At 44.1% G+C, this 15,653-nt stretch overlaps 1 protein-coding gene and 1 long non-coding RNA gene across 29 annotated transcripts in view; one reads left to right on the top strand and one right to left on the bottom strand.

Annotated features, from left to right (window-relative positions):
• LOC110500731 (uncharacterized) overlaps nt 1-1,022 on the top strand; it is a 37,052-nt gene extending 36,030 nt beyond the window's left edge. For all 28 annotated transcript variants that reach the window (XR_016490149.1, XR_016490150.1, XR_016490153.1 and 25 more), the window contains one exon: nt 240-1,022. Coding sequence is in view for 20 of the 28 variants with exons in the window: in XM_090213605.1 (XP_090069731.1) it covers nt 240-478 (239 nt within the window). In the remaining 8 variants the exon portion in view is untranslated. The remainder of the gene's footprint in view (nt 1-239) is intronic.
• Nucleotides 1,023-15,651, bottom strand: LOC149985318 (uncharacterized). Its single transcript, XR_016490163.1, has 3 exons — nt 14,989-15,651; nt 12,829-13,458; nt 1,023-1,073 (listed from the first exon to the last, which is right to left on the bottom strand). It is a non-coding gene; the product is annotated as an uncharacterized LOC149985318 (long non-coding RNA).
• Nucleotides 15,652-15,653: the final 2 nt, after the last annotated feature.

The raw sequence follows: 15,653 nt of genomic DNA, 5'->3' as shown, positions 1-15,653 counted from the left end.
CTGAAAAAAGTATTTAAATTGTGTTGAATTAATCTGATTCCATGTGTGCTGTTATATTGACTTGACCTAACCAAGCTAGGTCACAGTAAAACCCCTTATGAAGGCTTTAGGCCTAAATGTTTTTAAAGTGATCAATGCCCATTACATCTAAAAAATCCATTTGGGTGTTTAGAACTTGGGATTTTTTAAATTACTCAACACTTTTAGTTGGGTTTGATTTCCCTGTTTTCCTGACCCAGCCAAGCTAAGGTTTCAGCCACAGATCCAAGGGTTGGGCGCCACAGCGTCTAACTCTTCAGAGAAGACCACGTCAGAGAGCGAGGAGCCTCTTCTATTGGAGAGAGACATGCAGAGGGGATCATCATCATCATCATCACCACCACCCCGCTGGGAAGATGGAGTGTTCCTGGCTAGGCAGGTGCAGATCGGCAGCCCTGAATTGGAGGGGGAGGAAGAGGAAGATGGAGGCTGTGGCTGATGCATACCTGGTCCTAATTTGCTCCCTACCCCTTCCCCTTGGCCCTTAACCACTTCAAGGTTGTCAGATCTGAAGCATCTATATACGTAGAAGCAGTATTGTTGTAGAGCTTCCACCATATTGCTTCCACCATATTGCTTCCACTATCCTACAGATCTGCAAACATTGAAGCTAATGGATCCATCTTCGTGTGAAGTCTTACTATAGTCATGCAATGATACAAATCCTAAAAAGGTTGTACAAACCAGTGTTAACGTCAATCTACTGATTAGTGGTTATAAATGTGGTGCTTTTGTTGATGATTTAACAATGAAACAGGAAGTGAAATGTGTTCCATTGATAATAGTGAGATGACGACAACAGAGGATGATTTTCTGTAATACGCCTACGCTATATAAGCTAATGATCCACATATAGGGCTGTGTAATAGTAGTAAGGTGGCTAATACATTAAAACTACAATGTTACCACATACAACACAAACATTCTGGAGGTTTGTGATTTGCCAATTTTGTTGTAATTAAAAAAATGATTGCGTTAACTCACATGATTGTTTGCAATTGATTTAGAATGAGAACGATCTGTCATCCAACTCCCTGAATAAGGACAAATGTAAGATCTCATTAGTCTTGAGTTGAACAACACTTTTTATTTCAGATAATGTACAACTCACAAAGCTACAAAAATAATTGTATGCAAGTGTAATCCACTCGTATGATATGAGGCCTTATTCAGTCGGGAGAACAAGTATTTGATAACCTGCAAAATCGGTAGTGTTTCCTACTTACAAAGCACGTGTACCTATGATAAAAATGACAGACCTCTACATGCTTTGTAAGTAGGAAAACCTGCAAAATCGGCAGTGTTGTCAAATACTTGTTCTCCCCACTGTATATATGGGGATATATATATATATACACACACAGTGGGGCAAAAAAGTATTTAGTCAGCCACCAATTGTGCAAGTTCTTCCACTTAAAAAGATGAGAGAGGCCTGTAATTTTCATCATAGGTACACTTAGACTATGACAGACAAAATGAGAGAAAAAAAATCCAGAAAATCACATTTGTAGGATTTTCAATTAATTTATTTGCAAATTATGGTGGAAAATAAGTATTTGGTCACCTACAAACAAGCAAGATTTCTGGCTCTCACAGACCTATAACTTCTTTAAGAGGCTCCTCTGTCCTCCACTCGTTACCTGTATTATTGGCACCTGTTTGAACTTGTTATCAGTATAAAAGACACCTGTCCACAACCTCAAACACTTGCACTCCAAACTCCACTATGGCCAAGACCAAAGAGCTATCAAAGGACACCAGAAACAAAATTGTAGACCTGCACCAGGCTGGGAAGACTGAATCTGCTATAGGTAAGCAGCTTGGTTTGAAGAAATCAACTGTGGGAGCAATCATTAGGAAATGGAAGACATACAAGACCACTGATAATCTCCCTCGATCTGGGGCTCCACGCTAGATCTCACCACGTGGACTCAAAATGATCACAAGAACGGTGAGCAAAAATCACAGAACCACACGGGGGGACCTAGTGAATGACCTGCAGAGAGCTGGGACCAAAGTAACAAAGCCTACCATCAGCAAGGGCATTGAAGATGAAACGTGGCTGGGTCTTTCAGCATGACAATGATCCCAAACACACCACAAGGGCAACGAAGGAGTGGCTTTGTAAGAAGCATTTCAAGGTCCTGGAGTGGCCTAGCCAGTCTCCAGATCTCAACCCCATAGAAAATCTTTGGAGGGAGTTGAAAGTCTGTGTTGCCCAGCAACAGCCCCAAAATATCACTGCTCTAGAGGAGATCTGCATGGAGGAATGGGCCAAAATACCAGCAACAGTGTGTGAAAACCTTGTGAAGACTTACAGAAAACATTTGACCTCTGTCATTGCCAACAAAGGGTATATAACAAAATATTGAGATAAACTTTTGTTATTGACCAAATACTTATTTTCCACCATAATTTGCAAATAAATTCATAAAACATCCTACAATGTGATTTTCTGGATTTTTTTTCTCATTTTGTCTGTCATAGTTGAAGTGTACCTATGATGAAAATTACAGGCCTCTCTCATCTTTTTAAGTGGGAGAACTTGCACAATTGGTGGCTGCCTAAATACTTTTTTGCCCCACTGTGTATATAGATATTACACACAAACATCATTACATACAGTGCATACATCTCCAGTACATAGCTACAGTTGAAGTCGGAAGTTTAGATACACCTTAGTCAAATACATTTAAACTCTGTTTTTCACAATTCCTGACATTTAATCAGAGTAAAAATTCTCTGTTTTAGGTCAGTTAGGATCACCACTTTATTTTAAGAATGTGAAATGTCAATAATAGTAGAGAGAATTATTTATTTCAGCTTTTAATTCTTTTATCACATTCCCAGTGGGTCAGAAGTTTACATGCACTCAATTATTATTTGGTAGCATTGCCTTTAAATTGTTTAACTTGGGTCAAACGTTTCAGGTATCCTTCCACAAGCTTCCCACAATAGGTTGGGAGAATCTTGGCCCATTCCTCCTGACAGAGCTGGTGTAACTGAGTCAGGTTTGTAGGCCTACTTGCTCGCACACGGTTTTTCAGTTCTGCCAACACATTTTCTATAGGATTGAGGCCAGGGCTTTGTGATGGCCACTCCAATACCTTGACTTTGTTGTCCTTAGCCATTTTTTCCACAACTTTGGAAGTATGCTTGGGGTCATTGTCCATTTGGAAGACCCATTTGCGATCAAGCTTTAACTTCCTGACTGATGTCTTGAGATGTTGCTTCAATATATCCACATAATTTTCCTCCCTCATGATGCAATCTATTTTGTGAAGTGCACCAGTCCCTCCTGCAGCAAAGCACCCCCACAACATGATGCTGCCACCCCTGTGCTTCACGGTTGCGATGGTGTTCTTCGGCTTGCAAGCCTCCCCTTTCCCTCCAAACATGACAGTGGTCATTATGGCCAAACAGTTCTATTTTTGTTTCATCAGACCAGAGGACATTTCTCCAAAAAGTACAATCTTTGTCCCCATGTGCAGTTGCATAGCGTAGTCTGACTTTTTTAATGGCGGTTTTGGAGCAGTGGCTTCTTCCTTGCTCAGCTGCCTTTCAGGTTATGTCGATATAGGACTTGTTTTACTGTGGATATAGATACTTTTGTACCTGTTCCCTCCAGCATCTTCACAAGGTCCTTTGCGGTTGTTCTGGGATTGATCTTCACTTTTCGCACCAAAGTACGTTCATCTCTAGGAGACAGAACGCGTCTCCTTCCTGAGCAATATGATGGCTGTGTGGTCCCATGGTGTTTATTCTTGCGTACTATTGTTTGTACAGATGAACGTGGTACCTTCAGGTGTTGGGAAATTGCTTCTGAGGATGAACCAGACTTGTGGAGGTCTACCATTTTTTCTGAGGTCTTGGCTGATTTCTTTTTATTTTCCCATGATGTCAAGCAAAGAGGCACTGAGCTTGAAAGTAGGCCTTGAAATACATCCACAGGTACACCTCCAATTGTCTCAAATGATGTCAATTAGCCTATCAGAAGCTGTAACGACTGTTTGAAGAAGTGGACCGGAGGGAGACACCGGACAGGATAGAAACTCCGGCAGTTCCGGACAGGAGGGAGACTCCGGCAGCTCCGGACAGGAGGGAGACACATGACTCACCGGGCTGGGGAGACACACAGGAGACCTGTCTCTGGGAGCAGGCACAGGACTCACCAGGCGGCCTCGTCCGTGGAGGAGGCACGGGATGACCCAGGCTGGGGAGACCTACTGGAGGCCTGGTCTGTGGAGGAGGCACAGGATAGACCGGGCTGTGGGGTCTATCCTGGAGATCTGGTGCGTAGCCTTGGCACCACTCTTCCAGGCTGAATGCCCACTGTAGCCCGGCACGTGCGGAGAGCTGGAGCAGGCCGCACTGGGTCCTCCTGGTGAACTGGGGAAACCGTGCCTAGAGCCGGCGCAGGACTCACCGGGCTGTGGAGGCGCACTGGAGGTCTGGAGCGCCAAGCTGGCACAAGACGTGCAGGGCTGGGGAGGCGCACAGGAGGCCTGGTGCGTGGGGCTGGCACAGTCTTCACCAGACGGCTAGCACGCACCTCAGGACGAGTATGGAGAGCTGACTCAGGTGACATCAAATCGAGGACACGCTCCGTTGGGCGGATGTCGTGCCTCATGCACCAACACAGCAACTCTCTCATTACTCTCTCCTCCAATCTTCCCATTAACTCCTTCACTGTCTCTGCTTCACTCCCTTCGCTCACCTCCAATTTCACCCCGACTGGCCCTGGTTCCATCCTCGGCTCCTTACGGTAAGCACGGGGAGTTGGCTCAGGTCTGAATCCTGACTCTGCCACACTCCCCGTGTGCCTCCCCCCCCCCCAAAACATTTTTGGGGCTGCCTCTCGTGTCTGCTTCGTTGCCGTGACCCCTGGTAGCGAAGTTGTTCCTCCCTCAGCTACTTCAGCCTGTTTCCATGGCAGTGTCTTGTCCCCTGCCATCACCTCCTCCCATGTCCACGATGTCATCCATTCCCTCTTCTCCCGGGCCCAGGATCCCTGCTCCTCTTGGCCACCGCTGCTTGGTCCTTTGGTGGTGGGTAGTTCTGTAACGACTGTTTGAAGAAGTGGACCAAAGCGCAGCGTGGTACGTGTTCATGATTTTTATTAAACTGAACACTGAAATAACTAAGAACAAAGAGAAGGAACGAAACCGAAACAGTTCTGTCTGGTGCAGAAACACAAAAACAGAAAACAACTACCCACAAAAACACAGGTGGGAAAAATGCTGCCTAAGTATGATTCTCAATCAGAGACAGCTGTCTATCGTTGTCCCTGATTGAGAACCACACCCAGCCAAACACACAGAAATAGAAAACCTAGAATGCCCACCCCAACTCACGCCCTGACCAAACCAAAAAAAGAGACATAAAAAGGATCTAAGGTCAGGGTGTGACAGAAGCTTTTAAAGTCATGATAATTTTCTGGAATTTTCCAAGCTGTTCAAAGGCACAGTCAACTAAGTGTATGTAAACTTCTGACCCACTGGAATTATATGTACATACACTTAGGTTGGCGTCATTAAAACTTGTTTTTCAACCACTCCACAAATTTCTTGTTAACAAACTATAGTTTTGGCAAGTCGGTTAAGGACATCTATTTTGTGCATGACACAAGACATTTTTCCAACAATTGTTTACAGACAGATTATTTCATTTATAATTCACTGTATCACAAGCTACATACACTACTGTTCAAAAGTTTGGGGTCACCTAGAAATGTCCTTGTTTTTGAAAGAAAAGCATGTTTTTTGTCCATTAAAATAACATCAAGTTGATCAGAAATACAGTGTAGACATTGTTAATGTTGTAAATGATTATTGTAGCTGGAAAAGGCTGATTTTTAATGGAATATCTACATAGGCGTACAGAGGCCCATTATCAGCAACCATCAACACTCCTGTGTTCCAATGGCACGTTGTGTTAGCTAATCCAAGTTTATCATTTTAAAAGGATAATTGATCATTAGAAAACCCTTTTGCAATTATGTTAGCACAGCTGAAAACTGTGGTTCTGATTAAAGAAATAATAAAACTGGATTTCTTTAGACTAGTTGAGTATCTGGAGCATCAGCATTTGTGGGTTCAAATCAAATCAAATCAAATTTTATTTGTCACATACACATGGTTAGCAGATGTTAATGCGAGTGTAGCAAAATGCTTGTGCTTCTAATTCCGACAATGCAGTAATAACAAGTAATCTAACTAACAATTCCAAACTACTGTCTTGTACACAGTGTAAGGGGATAAAGAATATGTACATAAGGATATATGAATGAGTGATGGTACAGAGCAGCATAGGCAAGATACAGTAGATGGTATCGAGTACAGTATATACATATGAGATGAGTATGTAAACAAAGTGGCATAGTTAAAGTGGCTAGTGATACATGTATTACATAAGGATACAGTCGATGATATAGAGTACAGTATATACGTATGCATATGAGATGAATAATGTAGGGTAAGTAACATTATATAAGGTAGCATTGTTTAAAGTGGCTAGTGATATATTTACATCATTTCCCATTATTAAAGTGGCTGCAGTTGAGTCAGTGTCAGTGTGTTGGCAGCAGCCACTCAATGTTAGTGGTGGCTGTTTAACAGTCTGATGGCCTTGAGATAGAAGCTGTTTTTCAGTCTCTCGGTCCCAGCTTTGATGCACCTGTACTGACCTCGCCTTCTGGATGATAGCGGGGTGAACAGGCAGTGGCTCGGGTGGTTGATGTCCTTGATGATCTTTATGGCCTTCCTGTGACATCGGGTGGTGTGGTGTAGGTGTCCTGGAGGGCAGGTAGTTTGCCCCCGGTGATGCGTTGTGCAGACCTCACTACCCTCTGGAGAGCCTTACGGTTGAGGGCGGTGCAGTTGCCGTACCAGGCGGTGATACAGCCCGACAGGATGCTCTCGATTGTGCATCTGTAGAAGTTTGTGAGTGCTTTTGGTGACAAGCCGAATTTCTTCAGCCTCCTGAGGTTGAAGAGGCGCTGCTGCGCCTTCTTCACAATGCTGTCTGTGTGAGTGGACCAATTCAGTTTGTCTGTGATGTGTACGCCGAGGAACTTAAAACTTGGCTCAAAATGGCCAGAAACAAAGACCTATCTTCTGAAACTTTTCAGTCTATTCTTCTTCTGAGAAATTAAAGCTTAAAGATGATTGGACTACTTCCATGCAAGAAATTGTCAAGAAACTGAAGATCTCGCACAACGCTGTGCACTACTCCCTTCACAGAACAGAGAAAACTGGCTCTAACCAGAATAGAAAGAGGAGTGGGAGGCCCCGGTGCACAACTGAGCAAGAGGACAAATACATTTGAGTGTCTAGTTTGAGAAACAGACGCCTCACAAGTCCTCAACTGGCAGCTTCATTAAATAGTATCTGCAAAACACCAGTCTCTCAACGTCAACAGTGAAGAGGCGACTCCGGGATGCTGGCCTTCTAGGCAGAGTTCCTCTGTCCAGTGTCTGCGTTCTTTTGCCCATCTTAATGTTTTCTTTTTATTGGCCAGTCTGAGATATGGCTTTTTCTTTGCAACTCTGCCTGCCCGTTCCTCTTAAGTGTTTCTCCAAAGTCATGCTCATGTTGACGTTCAGTCACGCTCAACTGATACCTTTATAGTACTGTCATAGCGTTGACTATCATTAAATGTGAATAATGTTATCAAATAAATTCTCTGTAATTGAATTGCGCGATTAACTTTAATTAACTAGGAAGTAGGGGCACCACGGGGATTTTTTTTTTGAGTATTTATTTCCCAAATTAACTCTTCCAATATTGTCATATCTTATTGAATACAGTCACTTATTAATGTATTATTACCTCATCAGTCTCATTACGGAACGTAGCAAACCCTTGGATATCTGCACGAACCCTAACATAGATCAATAATTAAGCCAATTTGTATATCGCTGATTCATGATTGACTAACTAACGTAATCAATCACAGAATTACATAAACACAAACACAATAAGTCATACATGATAGAAAAGCCCCTAGTGGGCTAAGCCAATGATGGCTTGGTAGACAAAGGAAAGGGGCGGGGACAGCTCAAGAGTGGGAGACTCAGAGCTGATAACTACACTCTTAGAAAGTGCTAATACTTTGAACATGAACATTCAAAAATAAATTGCAATTGACATATTTACAAGTATATGTCTTGGTTGTCCCTCTCTGCGATTGCCAGGCCGTCTGCTGGAGAGTCAGTTTGTCCACCAGAGATCAAATTCTGTCGGAGTTGTAGGTTGTTTCGGAAGTGTTCTTAGATCGGATGTGTTTACCAGACTAAAGTATTTAATCAGCTGCAGCCTGAATAATTGTTCTTTAGTTTGTAGATTTCTTTGCCATTTCAACGTGGGAATGATCTCCACGTTCTCTGGTCTTGTCCTTTGGTAGAGTTGCCAACCATTTCAACATGTAGCGACAGCTTCCATGTTTTCTGGTCTCTGGTTCAAACTACTCTACACACCAGCGTCATCTGTCATGTTTTGGTTTGGAGTAGTAATAGCCATTTCCCATTCCTGCGTTTTTTACTCTAGTTTGTAGACGTCCATTCGAGACGTCCGGCTTACTTTGGGTCTCTTTGGCATAAAATGTACGTTTTGTCATGAGTGATTTTATACTCATGAAGGGGCCATGACGCATGATGTGATGTCTGAGCTCAAGGGGGCGGGGCCACTGACTAGTTAAAACTTTAAATCTAAACAAGTATCTCATTTAGAAGGCCAACATCACATTACATCTTCTCACAAATTGTTTCATATTCACTCATATATTTTATACAACCATCAGATGCAAACCCCATAATTGAGAAGTTTATGCAACCAAAGACACAGTAACGTGTGTTTCCTGTCCCTCATGAGATCACCAAATGAAACAAACTTGACATGACTGTCCCTTAAGTGTCCATGGACCATTCCCACATTCTCAAAACTATAAATATTGTTTAATTCTCAAATTTGGGGGATTAGGAGTTTTGGCAAGAAGAATGTATTTGTTCTCCATAGGCTCTATCCCTCAATACTCCATGGCAGCGAAGAGAGTTTCTCCCAAGAATTTATGACCGTTGTAAAACCTGCTGTGGGAGAGAGAGTGAGAGAGGGGGGTAGCCACGATATACACCCAAAAGGGCCACGTTGTGACAGTACAGTATCACTCCGTCCAGCTATATCAGCAGTCTATGATCAATCCCCGACATTGATGTGAAGAAGTCATCATGGCTTTCCAGCCAATGGCTTTTCTTATGGTATGGCTGTCCTCAGCTTGCTTTGAGTCCATCAGGGCCAAAGCTGAATTGTGCAGCCTCAGGTTGGATATTCCATTGTCCAGAGTACTTTAGAGATTGGCTGATGATGTCCTACAGAGGTTCTGGTTGGTTGGTATCTCAGAATTCTGGAGTATAATTAGCTGGATCTGTCCTCTCATTGGGTTAGTATCCCAATGTTCTGGAGTCTGATTGGGTCTTCTTGTCTTACAGAGGTTCTGGTTGGACGGTGTGCCAGCATTGGAGTCAGGGTCGGAGGGGTTTGAAACAGTCTGGAAGATTGTGAATGGTGAGAGCGAGGATTACACCACAATGTCAATGAAAAAAGGGATGATCTCCTGTCGCATTCATTCAGATCCTGTGAGACACAATTTAATCTACAAACCTTAAAAAGCAAAAATCAGAGCTTACTTGACTAAAAAATAATAAGCTCAGAGGCCAGGGCAACACGCAGTTCAGCTCAGCTAGCTTACATCATGTCTGTATCTGGATGGATGGATTTATATATGGAAACAATATGGCTGTTTGGTGAGGGAGTAGAGAGAGCACAGGCCATGGGGAGAGAGAGACTGAGAGACAGCTAGTTTACATCATGTCTGGATGGATGGATGTATAAACAATATATACAGTGCCTTGCGAAAGTCTGTCTGCTGGACTGTCTGCTACTGCTGCTGGACTGTCTGCTACTGGACTGGACTGTCTGCTGCTGGACTGGACTGTCTGCTGCTGGACTGGACTGTCTGACTGATGCACATTCTACCTGTCTGCTACTGGGCTGGACTGTCTGCTACTGGGCTGGACTGTCTGCTACTGGGCTGGACCGTCTGTCAGTCCAGCAGACAGAGTCAGTCCAGTCCAGCAGACAGTCAGTCAGTCCAGTCCAGCAGACAGTCCAGTCCAGCAGACAGAGACAGTCCAGCAGACAGACAGTCAGTCCAGTCCAGCAGACAGAGTCAGTCAGTCCAGCAGACAGTCAGTCAGTCAGTCCAGCAGACAGACAGTCAGTCCAGCAGACAGTCCGTCAGTCCAGTCCATTGCTGTACATGGGACACCTGCTGCACATGGGACACCTGAAGCACATTCTACCAGTCGAGCAGACAGACAGTCAATCCAGTGCAGCAGACAGTTAGTCAGTCAGCCCAGTCCAGCAGACAGAGTCAGTCCAGTCCAGCAGACAGAGTCAGTCCAGCAGACAGACAGACAGTCCGTCAGTCTAGCAGACAGTCAGTCAGTCCGTCAGTCCAGCAGACAGACAGTCAGTCCAGCAGACAGACAGACAGTCAGTCCAGTCAGTCCAGCAGACAGACAGACAGTCCAGTCCAGCAGACAGACAGACAGTCCAGTCCAGCAGACAGACAGACAGTCAGTCCAGCAGACAGACAGACAGTCAGTCCAGTCCAGCAGACAGACAGACAGTCAGTCCAGTCCAGCAGACAGACAGTCAGTCCAGCAGACAGACAGTCAGTCAGTCAGTCCAGCAGACAGTCAGTCAGTCAGTCAGTCCAGCAGACAGTCAGTCAGTCAGTCCAGCAGACATTCAGTCAGTCAGTCCAGCAGACATTCAGTCAGTCAGTCCAGCAGACATTCAGTCAGTCAGTCCAGCAGACAGTCAGTCAGTCAAGCAGACATTCAGTCAGTCAGTCCAGCAGACATTCAGTCAGTCAGTCAAGCAGACAGACAGTCAGTCAAGCAGACAGACAGTGAGTCAGTCCAGTGCTGTACATGGGACACCTGAAGCACATTCTACCAGTCCAGCAGGCAGTCAGTCAGTCAGTCCAGCAGACAGTCAGTCAGTCCAGCAGACAGACAGTCAGTCCAGCAGACAGTCCAGTCCAGTGCTGTACATGGGACACCTGCTGCACATGGGACACCTGAAGCACATTCTACCAGTCCAGCAGACAGACAGTCAATCCAGTGCAGCAGACAGACAGACAGTCAGTCCAGCAGACAGTCAGTCCAGTAGACAGTTAGTCAGTCAAGCAGACAGTCAGTCAGTCCAGCAGACAGTCAGTCAGTCCAGTCCGTCAGCCCAGTCCAGTGCTGTACATGGGACACCTGCTGCACATTCTACCTGCTGATCATTCTACCTGCTGATCATTCTACCTGCTGCACATGGGACACCTGAAGCACATGGGACACCTGAAGCACATGGGACACCTGCTGTACGGGACACATGCTGTACGGGACACATGCTGTACGGGACACCTGCTACACATTCTACATGCTGCACATGGGACATCTGCTGCACCTGAAGCACATTCTACTTGCTGCACAGTCTGCCTGCTCCACATTCTACCTGCTGCACACGGGACACCTGAAGCACAGTCTGCCTGCTCCACATTCTACCTGCTGCACATTCTACCTGCTGCACATTCTAATTCAAATACACCACAAGTTTCCTCATACAAGGTTCCCCTTCCCTGAAGAAACCTCTTTCTCTTAAAGTGAAAGAACATACTGCAGGCTTTCTGCAATAAAACAACATCTCTAATAACATCTTATAGATGGGGCGGCAGGTAACCTAGTGGTTTGAGGGGGGAGGCAGGTAACCTAGTGGTTAGAGGGTAGGGAAAGCAGGTAACCTAGTGGTTAGAGGGTAGGGACGGCAGGTAACCTAGTGGTTAGAGCGTTGGGCCAGTAACCGAAAGGTTGCTAGATCGAATCCCCCGAGCTGACAAGGTAAAAATCTGTCGATCTGCCCCTGACCAAGGCAGTTAACCCACTGTTCCTAGGCCGCCATTGTAAAATAAGAATTTGTTCTTAACTTCTCTAGGGTAGGGGGCAGCATTGGGAATTTTGGATGTGTGCCCAAAAGCGTGCCCAAATTAAACTGCCCGCTACTCAGCCATAAAAGCTAGAATATGCATATATTAGTAGATTTGGATAGAAAACACTCTGAAGTTTCTAAAACTGTTTGAATGATGTCTGTGAGTATAACAGAACTCATATGGCAGGCAAAAACCTGAGAAAAAAATCCAACCAGGAAGTGGGAAATCTGAGGTTTGTAATTTTTCAAGTCATTGCCTATCAAATACACAGTGTCTATGGGGTCATATTGCACTTCCTAAGGCTTCCACTAGATGTCCACAGTCTTTAGAACCTTGTTTGATGCTTCTACTGTGAAGGAGGGGGGAATGGGAGCTGAATGAGTCAGAGGTCTGCCAGATTGGCATGAGCTGGTCACGCACGTTCACGTGAGAGTTAGCTTGCGTTCCATCGCATTTCTACAGACAAAGGAATTCTCCGGTTGGAACATTATTGAATGTTTGTGCTTTCGTCGTAAAGCCTTTTTGATATCGGACACTGTGGCTGGATTTACAACAAGTGTATCTTTAAAATGGTGTAAAATACTTGTATGTTTGAGGAATTTTAATTATGGGATTTCTGTTGTTTTGAATTTGGCGCCCTGCACTTTCACTGGCTGTTGACGAGGTGGGGCGCTAGCGTCCCACATAACTTCACAAGGGTAACTGACTTGCCTAAATAAATAAGGGATTGAGCAGTGAAATACAACTTACTTGCTTAAATGTTCCATCATCAAACCTCCAATCTCCGAATCCAATTGGATGATGTGAAGGAGTGTTGTTCTGTGGTAGACAGGTCCTTCTCCCCAGACCTTCGCTTTAGATTCATAGGAGGGGAAGCGTCTCTGTGTTTGGCAGCCTCTGATGGAGAGGTTGAAGACGGACGAAAATATGATAAGGAACGCTCCTGCAGGAGGGGAGACATCTTTGTCATGTGGCCATGCCCCATTCCAACATCATCAACCTCTTCTTCACCTTCCATCCTTTCTTCTTCATCCTCCTCACCTCCCAGTCCCTCTTCTCTGTTATTGTCCCCCCTATCCACACAACTCTGTGTTGCCGTTACTGCCACCAGCCTGTCTGTTGCTGACCCATCTGAGGAGTCCTTCCTGTCCCGGTTCCTTCCACCCGTTTGCCCAGGAAGGCAGAGTCCAGGGGGGCTCCAGTGACCCGGGCAACGGCTACGTGTTTAGCAAACATGGTCTGGGCCTAGCGGAGGTGTTTCTCCTGCCGGTCCATCTCCAGCTTGGCCTCCTGTTGTCTCTGGAGCTGCTCCATCACAGCCTCTAGTCTGACACCGGCAGGGCTACCCAGACCACCCCCAGCCTCCTGGGATAAGTTGGGCTGTAGGGAGAGGAACGGAATGTACAGAGTAAATACATTGTACAAGGATATGATCTTATTTTTACCACAGAGAAATGTATAATGTTAAAATATTGTACAAAAACATACATGTTTATATTTTCCCCCAGAGATTTTTATTTGTTATTTTGAGTAATTTATAACCTAGAGAGCCTTCAATCTCAACTCTGGTCCGTGAAGACAGTTCCACTACATGTTTTCCTTGTTCCCCTCTAATCAGGGACTGGTTTAGCCCTGGGACACCAGGTGGGTGCAATTATCAGGTAGAACAGAACGCCAGCAGACCCCGGACCTCGTAGGGTAAGAGTTGAATACCCCTGGCTTAGAGAAAAACAACGAACACAGATATATTCAGATTTTTGTCCAAAGATAGAATATCTTACTTATACAGTATGTAGTCAGTGCATGGGTGTAACGGGACTGCATGATATTTATAAACTGGGTGGTTTGACCACTGAATGCTGATTGGCTGAAGGTCTTTGTATATTTGACCACATACCACTGGTATGACAAAACATGTACTTTTACTGCTCTAATTACGTTGGTAACCCGTTTATAATAGCAATAAAATGCACCTAGTGGGTTTGTGATATATGGCCAATATACAGTACCTCGGCTGAGGGCTGTATCCAGGCACTACGCGTTGCCTCTTGATTAAAGGACAGCCCTGAAGCCGAATGTATCCTACACAATGCTAGCTCAGCTGTGAACATAGTTAACCTGGAAGAAAATGGCGTCAGTGAAAGAGTCAACAACATTCCTATAATTGGCTTTTGTTTAATTTTTCTGCATGTTAAATTGACTTTAAACGCGTCCAAGAGGGTGCATTTGTCTTGAAAAGCAGGGTCTTTACCTAGCACTATGTATTTGACCTAAAATATCGTCAATATGGAAAATATTTTTTAAATATGATTTATTAAACCAAATGCTGCACATAAAATAGGCCATTATTTTAATTACCATTGGTAGTCCTTAATTTATTTTTTAGGGGGGATTCACTGGCAAGTGAAGTGGCTCAAAGGTATTGAGAAGACATCTCAAGCCTGGTCCAATTACAGTAAAACAATGCCAACAGACTGATATACATATGATTACTTTACTGTTACAAGGTGGGATAGGAAACGTTATGGAATGTTTATTTTACGAGATACTATCGACTACCATGTATTAATCTGAAACTATTTCTAAATGTGATACCTTTTCGTCTCTTCTGCCCGGAGGCAGATGGTAAAAACAAACGCATGACGTGTACAACACAGTCGTTTAAAAATGTTCCAAAGTTGTGTCCCTCAACAAGGTTAAAATAAAATACTTCCGAGGTAAGCAATTCACCGAATAGGTTACAGTGTTGTCCCGTCATAGTTTATAAAATATAGTTTAAAAGTGTTAAAACAACAACAGATCACTTCCACGTCCGTTGCTGCCCAATAGTTTATTACAGTATATAACTAACACCGGGCACGGTGCCAAATTAAAGTCAGCCAGCCGCGAGATGACTCGATCAAAACTCACCATTTGCGCTTTTGAGTTGTTCATCCTTCCCTCCAGTCCTTTCCAAAGTTACCGTGCTTTTTCCCCACACTCGTTTTCTCTCCGACGCAATCCAATTGTACGTGAGCATTTAGTTTACTATGATAAACCTTCGGTAGAAATGAATATAACGCCTGTATATGTTGTAACCTATGATACGATTGGAAGAGCAGTGTAGTTGGTAAATGACCGCTGCCTGCGCATGGGGGGGCATCATAGGCTTGATAGCTATACCCTTCCTTGTAATAAGACAAAGCCCAGCCTCCTTGAAAAGCTGTGCCTCTTTCACCGTTTTAAGGTTTTTGCAACATTCGTGTTGGTCAATTCTTACCACAGCGCTTGTCTGACAGCAAGGTGAAATAGCATGCTATACACTATGAACAGTGTTTCTAGAATCAATTATGTTTACTGTAGCTATGCGGGCTGTTTTTCATAGCAGAGCTTTTTAACTTACTAACCAATACCATCAGCAATATTGATATAATGTATTTCGTAAAGTTATCGATTTCTTTTTGTATTCCACATGTATTAACTATAAACATACCATGTTTATGCAATAATGCTTTTAATAATTGAGAGAGAAAATACTACATATCCACAAAGACGTATCTTCTTTGCCCTTGTTGATGTCGTCTCCCCATCAATGC

This window comes from Oncorhynchus mykiss, chromosome 2, assembly GCF_057628025.1.
Source record: "Oncorhynchus mykiss isolate SJ-2025 chromosome 2, ASM5762802v1, whole genome shotgun sequence".
In the NCBI taxonomy this organism is placed as follows: Eukaryota; Metazoa; Chordata; class Actinopteri; order Salmoniformes; family Salmonidae; genus Oncorhynchus; species Oncorhynchus mykiss.
Note: the sequence above shows the minus strand (reverse complement) of the source record. Positions and strands in the feature narration are given on the sequence as shown.